Source organism: Echinops telfairi, unplaced genomic scaffold (genome assembly GCF_000313985.2).
Source record: "Echinops telfairi isolate 266 unplaced genomic scaffold, ASM31398v2 ScPeMD7_10;HRSCAF=50, whole genome shotgun sequence".
Taxonomy (NCBI): domain Eukaryota; kingdom Metazoa; phylum Chordata; class Mammalia; order Afrosoricida; family Tenrecidae; genus Echinops; species Echinops telfairi.
Genome location: NW_022103907.1, coordinates 20,233 through 36,917, shown reverse-complemented (window position 1 = coordinate 36,917; position 16,685 = coordinate 20,233). Strand labels below are relative to the sequence as shown.

The window sequence follows — 16,685 nt, the reverse complement described above, 5'->3', positions numbered from 1 at the left end:
GCGGGGCACGGAGAGGGCGAGGAGGCGGGGCCGGGTGACGCGCCGGAACGTCTCTGCGTCCCAACTCGACTCCGGGGCCAACTAAAGGCAGGGGCGGTGCAATGGTTCCGCAGGCAACCGAGCGCGCAACCGAGCGCAAGGCGGAAGGATGCGGGGAAGGGGCGGACCTCGTCAGGGGGTGGGGCTTGGAAAGGAAACGCCCTGGTCAACCCTGAGGGCGGAAACGATTCGCGATCCCTAAAGCAAGGCTTTGCCCGCTGAAAGAAAATGAGTAGAGCGGGGCTCCCTGTCTTCCCCCGAGGAACTGGCAGCGGAGCCGCTAGGGCTTCCCCTGCAGCCGAGGAGGTTAAACCGGTTAGGACCAGAAAGGTCGGGGGTGAGCCAGGGCACTGCCCCCACGTTTGCTGGGCAGCGCCGAGACCCGCTGAGCCCGAAACGGACCAACAGCCTCACGCACTTGGACTCGGCTCCCGTGTGTCGCTGGCCCTGGAGCCTAGCGCTCAGGATTCAGCCACTACCTGTAGTGAGCTGCACAACCACCATCACCTGGAGGATGAACGCTTTGACCCCTGGAGCACGTGAGTTGAGGAGCGGAAAAAAGTTTTCTCCCCTAGGAGCGCCCTCGGAGACTCCGACACCTGATGAAAAAGCCCAGCTCAAGCTTGTTCTCCACCGGTCAGTCTGTGGCCTCTTGTAGCCGATCAGGGTTTTGTACCCTGGCTCTGTTAGCGGTGTAAGCCTTGAGGGGGTCACTTAAGTTCTCCGCACCAGTTTTCTCTTCTTTCAAATAGTTGTTAAGTGCCATTGACTCAGTTCTGACCCGTGGCGGCGTTACGCACAACAGAACGAAAGAGGGCCTGACCCTGCGCTGTCCATACAATTGTTCCTAGGCTTAAGCCCTTTGCTGCAGCCCGTTAAGGGTTTTTGCTGCCACTCCACTTTACCAAGCATGGTGTCCGTCTCCAGAGACCGATCTCTCCTGGCCGCATAGTGAAATAGTAGTGAGCACTAAATTGTAAACTCCAGCCGCTTTTGCCCTTCTGTAAATTCCCTTGGCACTCACATTGTTGTCAATTGCCCTGAGTGCATCCGATTGGTGCAAGGCTGTGACATTTCAGAAGCAGGACCCCCCCCCCCCCAGGCCTTTTGAACTGCCCTTTCCATTAGTCCTAGAGCACAACCCAAGAGCTCCAGGAACATCGGAAGGGAGTTTCAAAACGTTCAAGGAAAATGGAATCAAAAGATACTGGCATGTTTTCATATACCTATATATTAAGTGCTTAAAAATAGTTTCTTGTGTGAATCAGTGTGCCAAGTGTGCACTTGTTACTTGCTAAATTTTCATTCAGAATCACTGGGAGAATGTATCCTTTGTTCTTCCTTCAGGTTTACTGAGGGTCCTGGAACATCCCTTCCACCATATCTTAATCTAATACATACTCTTTTCAACCCAACGGAACTATCAAAGACTGAACTGTTTAAAGAAAAGGCAATGAGGGAAGTGATGGAACTGAACAAGCAAATAAAACAAATTAAAATCCAGGTGAATCAGCTAAAGGAAGACAGCTCGCTGCTCTGGATGGAAAAGCAACTTGTCCAGGCTGAACACAAATTACTTGTGGAATGCCTGGCCAACAAAATTGAAGAGTCTGAAGGACAACCTGTGAGGCTATGGAACAACTATGTACAAAAGAGTGAGGAGATTGAACTACGGAGGCAGGAATCAGCCGCCAGATATGCAAAACAAGCTTCAACCCTTAAAGCAGAGTTCTTGCAGAAACAAAAGACCCAAGCCCTTCTGAAGCACCAGCTGCAGGCACTGGAGAGCATTTTAACATTAAAAGAAAAACAGGATGTGGAATTAGAGACCTTGCAGAAGGAGAAAAGGAAGGTCCAAGATGAGGGCGCTGCAAAGGCACAGGAAATACGTGTGCAGTTACTTGAGGAAAAAACACGTTTGGAGAAACAACTAAGTGAGCCAGACTTGAGCCAGGTAGGAAAGAGGAAAAGATGGGAGCTTAATAAGAAGAGCCAGACCTTGGCACTGTCAGCAAAACAGTATACTCTCGAGTTCTACCGTAGCATCAGCAGAGAGAAACAACAGCTACAGATGGATCTACAACAACTAGTTCAGCAATCTCAAGAAATGGTGGCTTGTCAACGCCACTTAAAAAACAGGAGGCAACAACTGCAGCAGGAACAGTGGTACCTGGAGGGTGTAATCCGGGGAAAGCAACGAATGCAAGCAAGATCTAACTGGTGCCTAAAACGACAAGGTGGTCTGAAGACCTCATCAGCCCCTCCACTAGACACCAAATCAAGGGTTAACCCCAAGGAATCTTTAAAGTGACAGATTACATAAGCATTGTGCACGTAGTTTGGGGATCTAAAAACCCAGGAGTGTTTTAGACCTCAGATTGCTATGGGAAGTTGTCCTTCATGATGTGTAATTAGGAAGGATTGTATGTTTTCTTTCAGCAGCTTCATATTTCTTCCCAAGCCAGTTCTTCCTCTAACTCTCAGCTGGTAATTATTATGTATGTCCTACACACATCCAGTTTATATGACCCTACCTGACTACCCAGCCATTTCCCCAATACTCCATACTTTAAACTCTCTCAAGAAAATCAACTTGCAATGAGAGAAAAAAGTTGTGACTTATTTCATCTACCTTATTTATAGAGAAAGCACCTTTAAGGATAGCATTTTGGCTTTTGTGTATTTCTTTCAGCGCAGTAAGCCACTATCAGTTTATCCTCATTCTTGTTGACCAACTCAGAACAGTGTTTTTAAGCTCATGACCAAGTAGATCCTTCTGTAGTTTTTTCATGAAGTGAAAAGTATTCTGATGATAGTCCATCCAATAAATGCACAGTAGCCATGTGCCTTTGGTCTAATGCCAAGCCTCTAGTTTTCAGCTCTAATCTGAGAAGCTAAGGTTGAAAGTGACTCTTGTGTTAAATCGACTGATTTTGAGAATATTTTCTGTGAGGAAATACCTAGACTATTAATGACAAGACTGAATGCCTCTGTTTAAGAAAATGTTACCAAGAAGTTCTAAAATGTTTGGATAAGTCTTATGGCAGCTGATGGTACTGTTATGCCCCTAACAATACTTAAATTCTATGACAAAATTGATTTAGTTCACTTATTTTTTCTACATGTACACTTTGTAGTACATGAAATGCCTTTTACTAGTAATATGTGTCATAGTCCATTTTACAAAAGTGGAACTAGAATTTTAGATGAATCCCAATCTTAGCATTTTTTGCACTTACGAAATATTTATGTTTAAACCAGTTACTTAAATGTTGAATCCTTATTCAGGAATGTATCCTTAAAACAGTAAAAATCTATTTAGGACTATAATTTATCTGTTGATTTTTTTTTTTTTTTACTGTTCATATAAAATTTATTTCCTACTTCATTTTACTTCTCTAATTCTTTGTCTTAATGTTTACTGGTATGCCAATAAAGCTGTAATTTTAATTGCCCAGAAAGACTGCAATTGGAAAAGCATGGTACGTCAAGTTCAAGGCCCTATTCTCTGCAAATACAAAAACCCTAGTATAGGACAACACACACCTAAAACTAACCAAGGGCCCCCTGGTGGCATAGTGTCTGTGCGTTGGGTAGTTACTGCAAGATCCGCAGTTCAAACAGGAGAAAGATGGGGCTTTCTACTCCTGTGGTTAAGTCTTGGGAACCCACAGAAAGTTCTGCCCGGCCCTATGGGTCATTAAGAGTCAGAATTGACTAGATCAGTGGTTCTCAACCTGTGGGTCACAACCCCCTTTGGGGTCCCAGGGGTCATCCAATTCATAACAGTAGCAAAATTAGTTATGAAGTAGCAACGAAAATGTTATGGTTGGGGGGTCACCACAACATGAGGAACTGTATTAAAGGGTCACGGCATTAGGAAGGTTGAGAACCACTGGACTAGATAGTGAGTGGATGAGTCTCGACTAACCAGGCATCAAAGTAGGAAGGAACTTAAGACTTCCTAATTCTATTTACTCCCTTCCTCCCACTGCTACCCCAATTAGTGTATTCAGGAGTAACTTCCATCTTAGTGGATCTGGTGGACTCTAGTCTCTTCCAGAGGCCCTGAGGGTACACACAATGGATTAAGTATCGGGCTGCTATCCAGAAGGTCAGCAGTTCAAACTTACCAGCCGCTCCTCAGGAGAAAGACGAAGTTGTCTGCATAGCCCTGGAAATCCCACAGAGCAATTCTCTGCACTGTAAGCTCACCATGTGTGCGAATGGGCTTAATGACGGTGGGTTGGATCGTAAAGGGTTTCGATCCCTTTCAGAAATACCTCTAAAGGCCTAAAGATTTTAAAGGGTGAATCATCTGGAGTCCACCCCTCATCAGGGTGCCAACTCAGATCCTGAAATCATTTTTTTGGCCTGCCTTGCTATGCAGAACATTGTACAGGGTAATGTCTTCCGACAGTGACCAGATAGAGAAGACCTCTATGATAAAATGTCCAGAGGGCCAGAAACATAAGAAATTTATGCAGACACAAGTGTAAAAGCTCTACGGTGGAAATAAACTTGGGGCATTCAAAAAACAGGTCTACGTGGCTGGTGTACTTGGGGAATGGTCAAAGGGCGGGGAAGCTAGAGAGGTTAGGAAGGTCTGGCTAGCCACGTTATCTGGAGCTTGACTTCTATTCTATGGAGCAACAACCATTAAGCTTTCAGCAAGTGGATGAGATCTGCTTTACATTTCTCAAAAAGCCCTGGCTGTTCTGTGGTGTGTCCAAGCCAATAAAAAATTGAAGAGCACCATCAGGTAGCTGTGGCTATAATCTAGAAAGCGGGGACGTAGTTTTAGATTAGGGCATAGAATTAGAAGTCAATAGATGGTGGATTTGATGGTAAACAGATTTGCAAATGGATTCACTTTGAGAAAACAACATACACTCTTGGTCCCAGGATCAGAACGGTAAAGGCAGACTGGGAAAAACAGACGGTGGGTGGAGGAAAACCAAAGGTAATGATCTAGCAGAAGTAAAATGTGTACTGTTCCCTTTACGATAAGCAGAATATTCTTTGATGTGATCCCATTAAAGTACTTCAGACATATTAAAAATACAGAAAATGTCATACTGTGTCCCTTAAGAAATGATTACAAATTCAGCTGAACCCCTTCCGAGTCCCAGCACTACACTCAGTTTAGGGTTTATCCTTGCGTCTGCATGTAGACCTATAAACCAGGATGTTTTTATGGTTTTAAACCTTCTATAAATGGTAACCTTGTTATATGTGTAGTTTACTTTTCCCAGACATTAGCATTATGCATGATGAAACAAAATTCCCTAGTGAACTTTATAGCTGTAGTATTCCACTGTATGATTATATCACAAGTTATCCATTCTCTTGATGGGTCATTAGGTTGTATACTGGAGTAAGTGAAACTGCTGTGGCAGACCCAAGAATGTGATTTTCAAATAAGAGATTTATTTTGTGCTCATATAACAGTCATCTCAGTCTAAGGTGGATGGTCCTGGTTGGCAAGTGGTTCCTTCCCAGGGTGATCCAGTCCATTTTGTGCTCTGGCAGCCCTTAGGGTCTCCACATCACCTACATCTTGCCGGAGGAAAGGGAAATGAAGATGGGGGCATACTGAACTTTTAAAAAGTTCAGTAATTTCAAAATTTTTACATACTTCTAGAGAGAAGTTAGCTGGTTCCGCCTCACCACACATTCCTGGAAACTAACCCATTTGTGCCGCTATCCTGACTTTGCAAGGTCAGAGCAAGTTTTAGTGGGCAGCTGCTGGTCTCCAGTATCTATCACACACAGGACCGCAGCACCTATTCTATTTCCTGGTACACTGGGGCAAGAAGAGTGTCTTCCCATATACGCAGGAATGAGCAGGCCAAGTCTTCAGGAACAGATGCCACTTTACTAAGTTAATGCCAGTTTTTGTGCCACCTTGATTGTGCCACCTTCCATTCCCAACCATGGCAAAGTTCTTACTGCTCACAACTTGATCCTGTCCAACTTAGCGTCTGTTATTCTAATTAATTTTTTTTAATAAACTTAAAAACTCAAGAGTGTAACAAGGATTATCCTGTCCCCTGGGATGACCCTTGGTCCCTGGGTCAGGAAGAAAAAATGAGAAGGGATGATCTACAAGGGCATCTTTACTAGATTCATTCACTTTCATCTCAAACCAATTATTTCTCTTAATCAGCACACTGAGTTCCGGAGCTAATTGAGACAACTCCAATTATAGCTTATTTCAAACCCATACCCACTCCCAACCAGCTTCTTACCCCCCAAATTGTGTCAGCAAGGAGTCAGAGGGCAGGCCGGAGTCAATGAACTAGAAACAGCATGCTAACCAAGAGTCATTTATTTCATCATTGCCAAACAGTTACCAAATCTTACTCACCAGAAATTAACATAGCTTCTTCATTTCTCCTCCCTGGCAACCCTTATCTACGGAAAAGGCTTTAGGGGCACAACTGCCAATGAAAATGAATATACCAGGTACTTCACTCATTTCAAAACGACCTAGTCTAGCAGTATCCAAATCTGGTTTCAATGCTCCCTCGGTCTGAAAGTGGTCTTCAGAGAAGCCCACGTGTTAAAGCTATGTGGAGGAGCACAGAGAAGCACAGAGGGTTCAACCGTTCAGAATTGGAAAAGGGAGTACATGTCCACATCAGGGTGAAGGGTCCCGTATTTTTATGTGGCATATGCCACAAAAAACAGACAACAATCTATCAGACAAAAAATATATGGAAAAAGGGAGAAGAGAATGCAGAACCACAAGAAAGCTGCTACAATTGATGCCCCGAGAAAGCCAGTGTCGAAGAGAAATAGCTCGCTCAACAAGACCAAGAAGACATGAGGTACAGAAAAAGAAATTTTCTTTTCAGCTCCAGGTTTAAGTGGCTACATCTAGAATTAAAAAAATCTCTGGGCATAACAAGACAGAATTTCATAGAAGGGCAATCATCTTAGAAATTACAGAGATAAGAAGATGGGTACAAGGGCAGAAGAGGACTTGGGGGCTTAGACTACCAACTGAGGTGAAGTGCAGGGAAGAAGGGTTGTGCACCTCATTGGCCACTCGTCCAGGGTCATCAGGAGCACTGCACCAAAACATCAGGGGACCATTCTGATCGCTCTCGATCCCGCAGACTGAAGGAGAAGCAAACTCCGGGACGGCCCTAATCACAGCAACAGGACAGACTGCAGGCCCCAGGAAAGGTGGAATGGTATTTGTTTATTGCTTCTACGGTCTTCATTCCAGTCATTTTAAAGTTGAAGCCTGTTTTTCATGCCTGTGGGTCTAGTTCATGACTGCTACTTGGGATAAGCAAAACATTTCCCAGTATAATCAGAGTAGAGAAGTTCTAACTTTTTCATCCTAAATCCATTTTCTTACTTTCAACCCTAAAAACCATATTAGCTTGTTTGTTAAAACCGTAACAAACAGCCTCCATAAAATGTGTTTCCCAAGGAGGCAGGGTAACCACAGTACACGTATGACGACGGTTCTAGTTTCTAGGCTTATTATATCACAAATACAAAAGGAGAAGTCAGGCATGGTTTGAAAATGTAGTTTGCAACATTTTAAGCTAGATGATGGAGTGGCTACTAAATCAATGGAGCTTCCAAGAACATTCTACACCCCGGGAAGGAAAGGACACCAAACAAGTTTCTTAAGTTTTATACAGGGCAAGAGGCCTATAGTTGACCTTAAGAGGGAGCTCTTTGGGTAAGATAAGAATCAGAAAAACAAGAGGACTCCGATAGGAAGAGCAGAAGAACCTACCAAAAAAGGGGAAAGGAGTGGAAAGTGGGGAGTAAACAGGGTAATTTACACAGGAGGAAGAAGCTGAGAGAGTCACACACAGCTGAAGAAGCACATGTCCCTCCACTCAGCCCCATCACTGGTCCTCCCAGCAGACCCCCGGAACAACAGCATCACATCCCCTGAGGGGGGCGGCACTCTCACACTGCCTGCCTGTATTTTCTCCCTCGTTTATGGTTCGTCTTTGAGGGCTTTACTTTCTGGAAATGTGCTGGCACGGGCTCCTGCTCTGGTTCCTTGCCGGAAGTTGACACTACCAGTTGCTCATTACTCCGCCTCTGATCCCTCCCTACTCTAAGACTCTGCTCAGCCTCAGAATGCTCAGTGCTAGGCTGCTGCCGCCTTCGGAGAGACCTTCGGCTTCTGTGCTGCTGCCTCCGCTTTTCTTCTTCTTGCTGCCGCTGTTTGATCTTCATCAGCTTTTCGAAGCTTTTGGTTGTTGTCGGGTTTACGACAAACCAATCCTACGGGCAAAATCAAAAACATCCTTCAGACATCATGGGCGCGCAAAGAAGGGGTGTGGAAAGACAACAAAGGGCACGACTAAGAAACCGGAAGGAGGAATTCAAGGACTAGGAGACATTTTCCGGGACTAAAGGTACATGACATGATTCTGGAAACATTCCGATCTGCAAGACTGGCTAGACCAGAGGAGGTACACTGGTACAGATAGGAACTGAAAATACAGGGAATCCAGGATGGATGAGCCCTATAGGACCAGTGGTGTGAGTGGCAAAACAGGGAGGGTAAAGGGAGAATGGGTAGGGAAGAGGGAACCGATTACATGGAACTGTGTGTGACCTCCTCCCTGGGAGACAGACAACCGAAAAGTGGATGAAGGGAGAAGTCGGACAGGGCAAGATATGACAAAATACCCATTTATAAACTATCAAGGGCTCATGTGGGAGGGGGGAGCGGGGAGGGAGGGTAAAAATGAGGACCTAATGTCGGGGGTTTAAATGGAGAGAAAATGTTTTGAGAAATGATGTACAAATACGCTTTACACAATTGATGTGTGTATGGATTGGGATAACAGTTGTATGAGCCCCTAATAAAATGTTTAAAAAAAACAAAACATTCCGATCTGACCTACAGTGTCAGCTTACTTAGCAACGAACGACCAGTGACTTCCTCCAGTAAAATCTCCATCGTGGCTTTTTATGAAGATGGAGCCGAAGGCAGAGAAGGAAGCCCCTACCATCTCAAAACGGAAGCCAAAGCAAAGGCTTTAAAGGCCAAGGTGGTGGTGCTGAAAGGTGCCCACAGCCACACAAAAAAAAGATCCGCACTTCATCCACCTTCCAGTGGTCCAAGACCCTGAGGCTAAGAAGGCAGCCCAAATACCATGGGAAGAGCGGCTCCAGGAGAAACAAGCTGGACCATTGTGCCATCAAGTTCCTCTTGACCATGGAGTCTGCTATGAAGACAACATGCTTGTATTCATTGTGGATGTCAAGGCCAAAAAACACCACATCAAAGAGGCTGTGAAGAAGCTCTATGACATTGACCTAGCCACGGTCAACACCTTGATTCAGATCAGAACCATCTAAACGGAATCCAACGGCTACTGCTCAATATTGATTTTTTCAATACAAAAAAAAAAAATCTCCATGATGACATGTAAAGCACTGGGCCATACATGATTTTTATTTCATGACCTATCCTGTATAAGAGCAAGAATTTTGCAGCCAGACTGCCTGAGGGCAAAGTGTAACTCAGGGATCCTGGGCACATGACTTTAACCTTTCTGAGTCTCAGAGGTAGAAGTCATGTCATCCAATTATGAAGTATTCTTGCCAGAAATTTTAAAAAACTCAAATCTAATCAGGTGCTAAAGTTTTCTGGATCTCACTAGTAATTTCCAGGCGATAGAGGAACAATATCACATGGATGCAATCAGTAAAATCCAGAATGTTTCTTCAGTAAGTAAATGACAAAGGAAAGGGAAAAAATGGAAACTTCTAGACCTGCATGGTCCTGTGTGGTAGCCACTAGCCCCTGTGGCGAATAAGCTGCCGAAGTGTGGCTAATTCAAACTGAGATGTGCATTCAATTAGACACATCAAATTTCATTTGGTGTGGGTAATAGAAAAAAGATGAATTACATACATGACTTGCATTCTATTTCCATTGGGTGGTCCTGCTCTAGATTAAAATAGACAAACACAGTATGTGGACGTTTTTTAGGTCCTGATTTACATAAGCCACTCTGCAGTGGGGAGGAAGGGGTGTAAATCCACGAGACCATCAGGGAAATTTAAATGATTAAATTAAATGATGGTAACAGAGAATACTAATTTTTAGAAGTGCATTAATTTTTGTAAGTGTGTTGATGGTTGTGGCTGTAAGGTTTAAGATCCTCTATATCAGTGGAATGACCCTTTCTTAGGGGTTGCCAGATTCATAACAGTATCAAAATTACAGTTATGAAGTAGCAACACAAATAATTTTATGGTTGGGGGGGTGGTGTCCACCACAACATTAAAGGGTGGTGGCATTAGGAACGTTGAGAAGCACTGCTCTACATCACTATATACTGATGCACTTCAGCTGCAATGAGTGAGACCTGGGATTGCTGTAGCCTTCGACATTAAAGGAGGGCTTATAGAAAATAAGGTTGACTGTCTACTGATGACTGCGGAAGCAGGCTGGTTGGCAAGTAAGTAGGCCATCACACTTAGTCTCTCAATTTGCACATCTGCACAAGTTTCCTTAATTTTTAAAAATTAAAGGCAAAAAATAGTGGAAGAAAATGTAGAGCAAGGAGGAAGGGAAAAGATGAAAATGATTGATGACAACATAACATTAATAATCTTTGAGCACACTACTTGACGAGAAAATCTTTGTTGATTCCAACTTTTTAAGAAAGAAACCAGGGGGAAAGAGTCAGCTCTACGAAGGCCAAATTTCATCAGAGGATCATTACCTTACAAATATTTCCTAAGCCATATAAAGGTTCTCTGTATACAAAAGTCATGATTGCCTGTCACTTGAGAAATCTGATTGTGAAATTGGATATGCAGAGCTTAAACCGTTGCTTAAGCAACGGAAACCATATTAATCAAGCTAATTACAGTCACACTGAGAACGACTTGGTCCCTGGAGGCCCGACAACAGCTGAAGTTACTCACAGTATCTTTCCCCATTAGCCAACATGCAATTTCTGGAGTCAAGTACTCTACAAGAATGCACATTTTTGTTCCGGAAGCTTCTGTAACATGAATATTTACTCATGTGTGATAAGTAACTTTTCTGTTCACATATCCTTAAAATGTTACCTCAGGAGAGAAATCTTGCCCTTCTAAGTTTTAAAACATGTTAAGAAGTATGTTAATTTTTACAAAGCACATAGAAATATTTTTTAAGTTTGAAAATTTGCCCAACTTGAGCAAGTTGCAATAGTTCAATGAACACGCATATGAAATATAGCATGGCTAATCTCTCTCTTTCCTGCATTCCTTCTTTTGATGAGCTATTTGCAAGTTAGTTGTAAACAGCATGCTGCTTCATCCCTAGGAACTTCAGCATGCCCCTAAGTATTTGAGAGCCACGCTTATGACAACTAATGCATTGACAATATTGGTATACCTAATTTAGCCAACCCACGGGAATGTCTAAAAGTTCATGAAAAATGAAGTTTTAAAACAATGAAGTTAAAAAACAATGGAATTTGCCCGCGACTGTTTGAAACCCCTTTGTATTTAAAATTTCCCACCTGCCTCAATATCCTGTCTGGCTGTTTTGATGAAGAATTTTATACAGCATTGAACATAGGGTACTGGAAAAAACACACATGAGCCCCAAAGACAGAACTTCAAGCGGGCTTCCAAATGCCTTTTTAATTGGATTCAGAGAATTAGAAGAGCTCCCTCCAAGAGTCTCATGGCCAGGTTTCACAAGCTCTCTCGGGGAAAACCCATCTAAACATCTAATGGTAGACAGCATTTGAACTTTAATGTCTCTGGTGGCTGCTTTAGAGTTAATTGTCTTTACAGTCCTATCCCATAAATAAAAGGACCACTTCCATTCTCTGGTGGTTGTAGGAAACCCGGTTGCTCTCTATGGAAAAGATTCAACATGGTGAATGTGGCTTACATACAACAGGAGAGACTCACCTCTGCGTGAACAGAGTTGATGTGATACTTGACACCACTCTCAGACACAAATTCTTTCTGACACAGAAGACACTTGTATTTTCCAGCCACAAAGTTTCCCTATATTTCCAAGAAAGAGAGAAAAGAAAGGTTGGTAAATTCAGGGACACATACCTGTACCATATGAAGGAATTGTTGGAGATGAACTTCAGCAAAAAAAAAAAAAAGAAAAAGGAAAATAATTCCAAAATGGCAATTTTTGGAATTGGGCAGACTTTCAATAAAAGTCACCTAATCTAATGCACGTCTATGCCAAACATTCGTCCCACCTTTAACACACCTGAGGTTCTTTTACTTTGTTTAGGTGGTATTCCTACTTTCCCATGCCTCTTTTCATTTCCCTGCCAGGTTCTCCTGCTTCCTCTCAAGAGGCTCAGAAACTAATACCATGGACTCGGAAACCAGGATTAAGATGACGAATGCCTAAGCGTTCCCGGACAGATGGGTTTGTATGCCCACAACTCATTTGTTGCCTTGAACTGAGACTTCTCTCCCCTAGTGATGCTTCAGGTTTTCGTAGTGCTTACTTATGTTGGAGCTATTTCTGACTGGGGTTGGAAAGTGCCAACAATCTCCATGGCCGAGGGGTTGTAGGAAAACCGGGTCAATATGGAAAATGGCGATTTGTGTGATACTCCTAACAACTTCCTATCCCACAAACCAGAGTAATTTTAGCAAGCTTAGGAGATGGTCACCAACCCAACTAAGTAAATATAAATCACGTAATTCTGAAAAAGATATGGCCCAGTAAGACAGTCAGGCCCAGTGTAAGACAGGCTCAGGTGTTAGGACTTAAATCCCTGCCTAATAGGTATTCAGAAATAATATATTTTTCTCCAAATGCCCATTATTGATATGACTTAGGAATACATGTAGGTTTTGGGTTTTTTTTTTTCCTGAGTTTGGATTTAACTTGGCATCCAAAACTCTTCAGGATATAAAAAACCTAAACCAGTCTCTGAAGATAACAATAAACAGGACAGTGAACTGTTCACCTCAACCGAATGTTCTTCCATGTCAGACTATTTTAAAGCACTTGTTACGATATTAGATTCAGAAGATTACTAACCAATGTGCAAGAGCCCAGATGAGCTTTAAGGCCAGACACACTACTGTAGACGGCCTCGCAACCCTGGGGAAAAAGAAGACATCATGATAATGTAAAGACTATGAAATCGATACATTTGCACTGCTCTGGAAGGAGACTAACAAATAGTATCACAAACCAGAAGAATCATCTATCATGTCTAAGTCCCCAAAACCCACGGACAAGGGAAAAAAGTGAGAACGCAGCATAGCTGATTAGAAAAGATTAAGCCATTCCCGCCCCTGGTACTTTGACATTTAAAGAAACACAAAGCATTGTACAGCTACAAACTTCTCAATGCATTTTCTTCAAACATGTCTCATATTTTACACCCACTCCTCCCCCAAAATGCTGCATGTAACAGTTGTGGTGGATTACAGATTCTCTGCCAAGAGATGGGGTCTAATTCTTCTCCCCTTGAATCTAAGCTGGCCCTGCGATTGCTTTGACCAACAGAATGCCACGGAAGCGATGCTGTGCAACCTAAGAGGCCTGCAGCTTCTGCCTTCGTGTGCTGGGAATAGTCCCCCTTGGAGGCCCACCGCCACGTGCCAGCTATAACACAAGCTCATGAGTAATTCGGCAGAGACCACGTGGAGCACAAACTTCCCCGTGGGTGCTGATACAATAACTGACCTAAAGAATTGTGAACAAATTCAACAACTGATGTTGTAAGCCACTAAGACTGGGCCCTTTGTCATTAAGTAAGCCCTTGTACAGCAGCAAATACTTGAAAAACATTTGCAAATAAATGAGTAAGAAAGAACCACCTGGTTAGGACACTGAATGCGATGATACTTCTTGACCTCTACCTTCCACTTATGTAGTACTTCCTGGCTGAAGGTGGGTAGCCCAGGGCGGGTATATTTCAGCTATTAAAAAGAGACAATTTATTGGAGGCATCCAATTCCTAATCAAAATAACCCAAATACTCAAAACCAACTGTGCAGAATGTAATTCTGGAGTTTCACAAATATGTATACACCCAAAAAATATATAAAAACAACCAAGCTCACTACCACCGATCGAGTCAATTCTGACTCAAGCAAGCCTAGAGGGCAGGATGGAAATGTTCCTTTGGGTTTCCCAGACGTTATTTACGGGACTAAACAGTCTCATTTCCTCCCAAGGTGAACTGGTGGATTTGAACCACGGGCTTTGTGGTTAGCAGCTCAGTGCGTTCCCCCACGATGCCACCTGGGCTCGTATCCTGCCAGAAATAGATGATTTCGTCACATTTTAAGGACATTCTCCGCTAACTAAAACCATTAAACCTTATCAATGAGTTAAATACTTGTATCAAATTCCCTGCCACACACCGAGCACCATGTCACTATAAAGAGCCCCCCTCACTGGTAACACCCACATCTACACTGAATGTTGACTGCCGTGTACTGAGTCTATGGCAGGAAAGAAGTGCAGGAATGGATCTAAAATAAAACAAAGGATGCTTTGATAGTGAAAAACAGGATCTAACTCCTTAGGCAGCAATTGCACTGATTTTTAGGTCAAATAAGAGGTTTTAACTCCTAGGATTTGACCTTTTTTCCCATATAAAATAGCTCTTTCATGTGGCTCAAAGTCCTCGACCAAACTTAGTTACTCTTCTTAAGGACAGAAACAAATTTGGGGGCTTACTGCCCCAGCTTTTCAGAGCAGTTATTTTATGTTGGGTGTTTTTTGCATAATCTTTTATTGAGAAGGTGGACGCTGAGAGAACTTTGTTGCTTTGTTGCAAAACAAACCTGAAGCCACTTAAACTAGATAAAGATGACTTATAATCAAACAAAGAACAAACATACTGGGCAAAGACTAATGCATAGCTCATCTGGGAATTCAGGTCCCTGCTCTAAGTAGTCCAGAGATACAACAAGAAGCTTTAAAGCCCTTCTGATTGGAACCATCTCTCCCAGCTACATGAATCGAATGACTGAAGCTGGATCTGACAGACCACGTCTGTAAGGATAAAGCAGCAAAACATTCCTCATCGCGTACTCACTCAAGTGCATTAACTTTCAGTGTGTAGTAAGCAGCATACTGGACGTAATGGTTCAAAAATTAATACAACATTCCCTTACCTTCCGATCATCCGGTACCAGGTCCTGAAGTACCTTTCTCTTAGGCCATTCTTTGGCCAGCTCTGCAGTGGCCAGCTCCTGCAGGTGGTAGACAGCTATCTTGGCAGAACGCCTCTGAACTCGGCCCCCACTCTTTGACTCCAGGTTCACATCCTTTAAGCATTCGGACTGTCCTGACTCCAAGAAGGAGATCTGAAACAATGAGACACAATAAAAAAACACACTGGACCTATCAGTGGTTTTAGTCAGAGTGTGATGAATGGCTGTCCTTCCTGTTCCATTACCAAGAGGTATTTACTGGCTTACTAACACAAAACGCAAAGTTATACCATGTTTATTCAAGTTTGACTGATAAAAGCGCTTCTTAGCAGAATAATATCTGCTATTGAAAAGTCATCCACATCTCACACCATATACAGAAAGTAATACAAGATGTATCCCTAAATATAAAACTTATAGAAGAAATCACGAGAGAAAATGCAATCCTAAATCTGATAGTTTTTACTGATATGTCCAATTAGTTAGGCTAAAATATCAGGTACACAGGTATTTCTGTGCAGATATTTTATAGGTATAATTAAATTCCATAATCAACTGACTTTAAATAAGAGATGTGTGGAAGAAAAGGCAGGGGAGATTCAAAACATGGGAGAGCTATTGCTGGGATTGAAGAGGAAGGGGCCACAAGCTAGGCAATGCAGAGGGCCAAAGCTAAAAACAACTTCCAGGTGATGAGGATTTGCATCTTTATGGAACTCAATTCTTATACACCCTCAATGAGCCTGGAAATGGATTTTGCCCTAGATGCAGGCCACATGCAGCCCGCCAAGGACATTTATCCGGCCCGCTGGGTGTTTTTTGCCCCGTTTCTGTTTTTTTTTAAACTATAGACCGGCCCTCCAACGGGTCTGAGGGATAGTGAATTGGCCCCCTGTTTAAAAAGTTTGAGGACCCCTGCCCTAGAGCTTCCAGAAAGGAAGGCCGCCCTGCCAACATTTAGAATTCAGCCTGGTGAGACTCTTGACAGAGCAAGCAGCACCTAGATCTACTTCAGACCTGAAGGATGGGAGAGAATAAACTTTTGGTGTTTAAAACCACTACATTTTGTGGTGATTTGTTAAGGCAAAAATTAAAAGGTAATGCATTCATTTAGGCAAAGATTTTTATTAGGTACAACAACAAAGACATTGGCTACAAAAGAAAACAGATGAATCCTATCAAAATTAAAAATATCTGCTTAAAATAAAGGACATGAAAAGACGAATGACAGAATGGTGGTAAGCATTTGCCTAACATATCTGATAAAGGACTTAAAAGATAAAAAACTTGCAGAATTGAATATGTAACAACCCCGCTAAAAAAAATATTTGACGCTTCACTGAAGAAATACAAATGCAAAAAAAAAAAAAAGAAATACAAATGCCTTCATCAAGGGGACTGTAACAAAGAGGAAGTGCTGAAATCCTGGTGGGGACTGAGCATGATAGTGGGACAGGAGGAGAATCAAGGGAAATAGAGGAAAGAGC

General features: G+C 42.8%; 2 protein-coding genes across 3 annotated transcripts in view; one reads left to right on the top strand and one right to left on the bottom strand.

Moving 5' to 3' along the window:
• Window positions 1-257: 257 nt before the first annotated feature.
• Window positions 258-3,717, top strand: CCDC121 (coiled-coil domain containing 121). Its single transcript, XM_013006830.2, has 2 exons — window positions 258-578; window positions 1,387-3,717. The coding sequence occupies exons 1-2, from the start codon at window positions 268-270 to the stop codon at window positions 2,348-2,350; spliced, it is 1,275 nt and encodes a 424-aa protein (XP_012862284.2). The 5' UTR covers window positions 258-267; the 3' UTR covers window positions 2,351-3,717.
• Window positions 3,718-6,352: 2,635 nt separating this feature from the next.
• The window catches only part of ZNF512 (zinc finger protein 512), a 30,546-nt gene continuing 20,213 nt past the window's right edge, over window positions 6,353-16,685 (bottom strand). For both annotated transcript variants that reach the window (XM_004711136.3, XM_045287008.1), the window contains exons 10-14: window positions 15,160-15,351; window positions 13,852-13,953; window positions 13,064-13,126; window positions 11,956-12,054; window positions 6,353-8,304 (exon numbers count right to left, since the gene is read on the bottom strand). In XM_004711136.3, coding sequence (XP_004711193.1) covers window positions 7,981-8,304; window positions 11,956-12,054; window positions 13,064-13,126; window positions 13,852-13,953; window positions 15,160-15,351 — 780 coding nt within the window. In that variant the 3' untranslated portion in view covers window positions 6,353-7,980. The remainder of the gene's footprint in view (window positions 8,305-11,955; window positions 12,055-13,063; window positions 13,127-13,851; window positions 13,954-15,159; window positions 15,352-16,685) is intronic.

Coding starts and splice junctions, on each gene's coding strand:
- CCDC121 (XM_013006830.2), top strand. CDS start 268: ATGAGTAGAGCGGGGCTCCCTGTCTTCCCCCGAGGAACTGGCAGCGGA. Junction 579..1,386: donor CGCTTTGACCCCTGGAGCAC/GTGAGTTGAGGA, acceptor TTCTTCCTTCAG/GTTTACTGAGGGTCCTGGAA.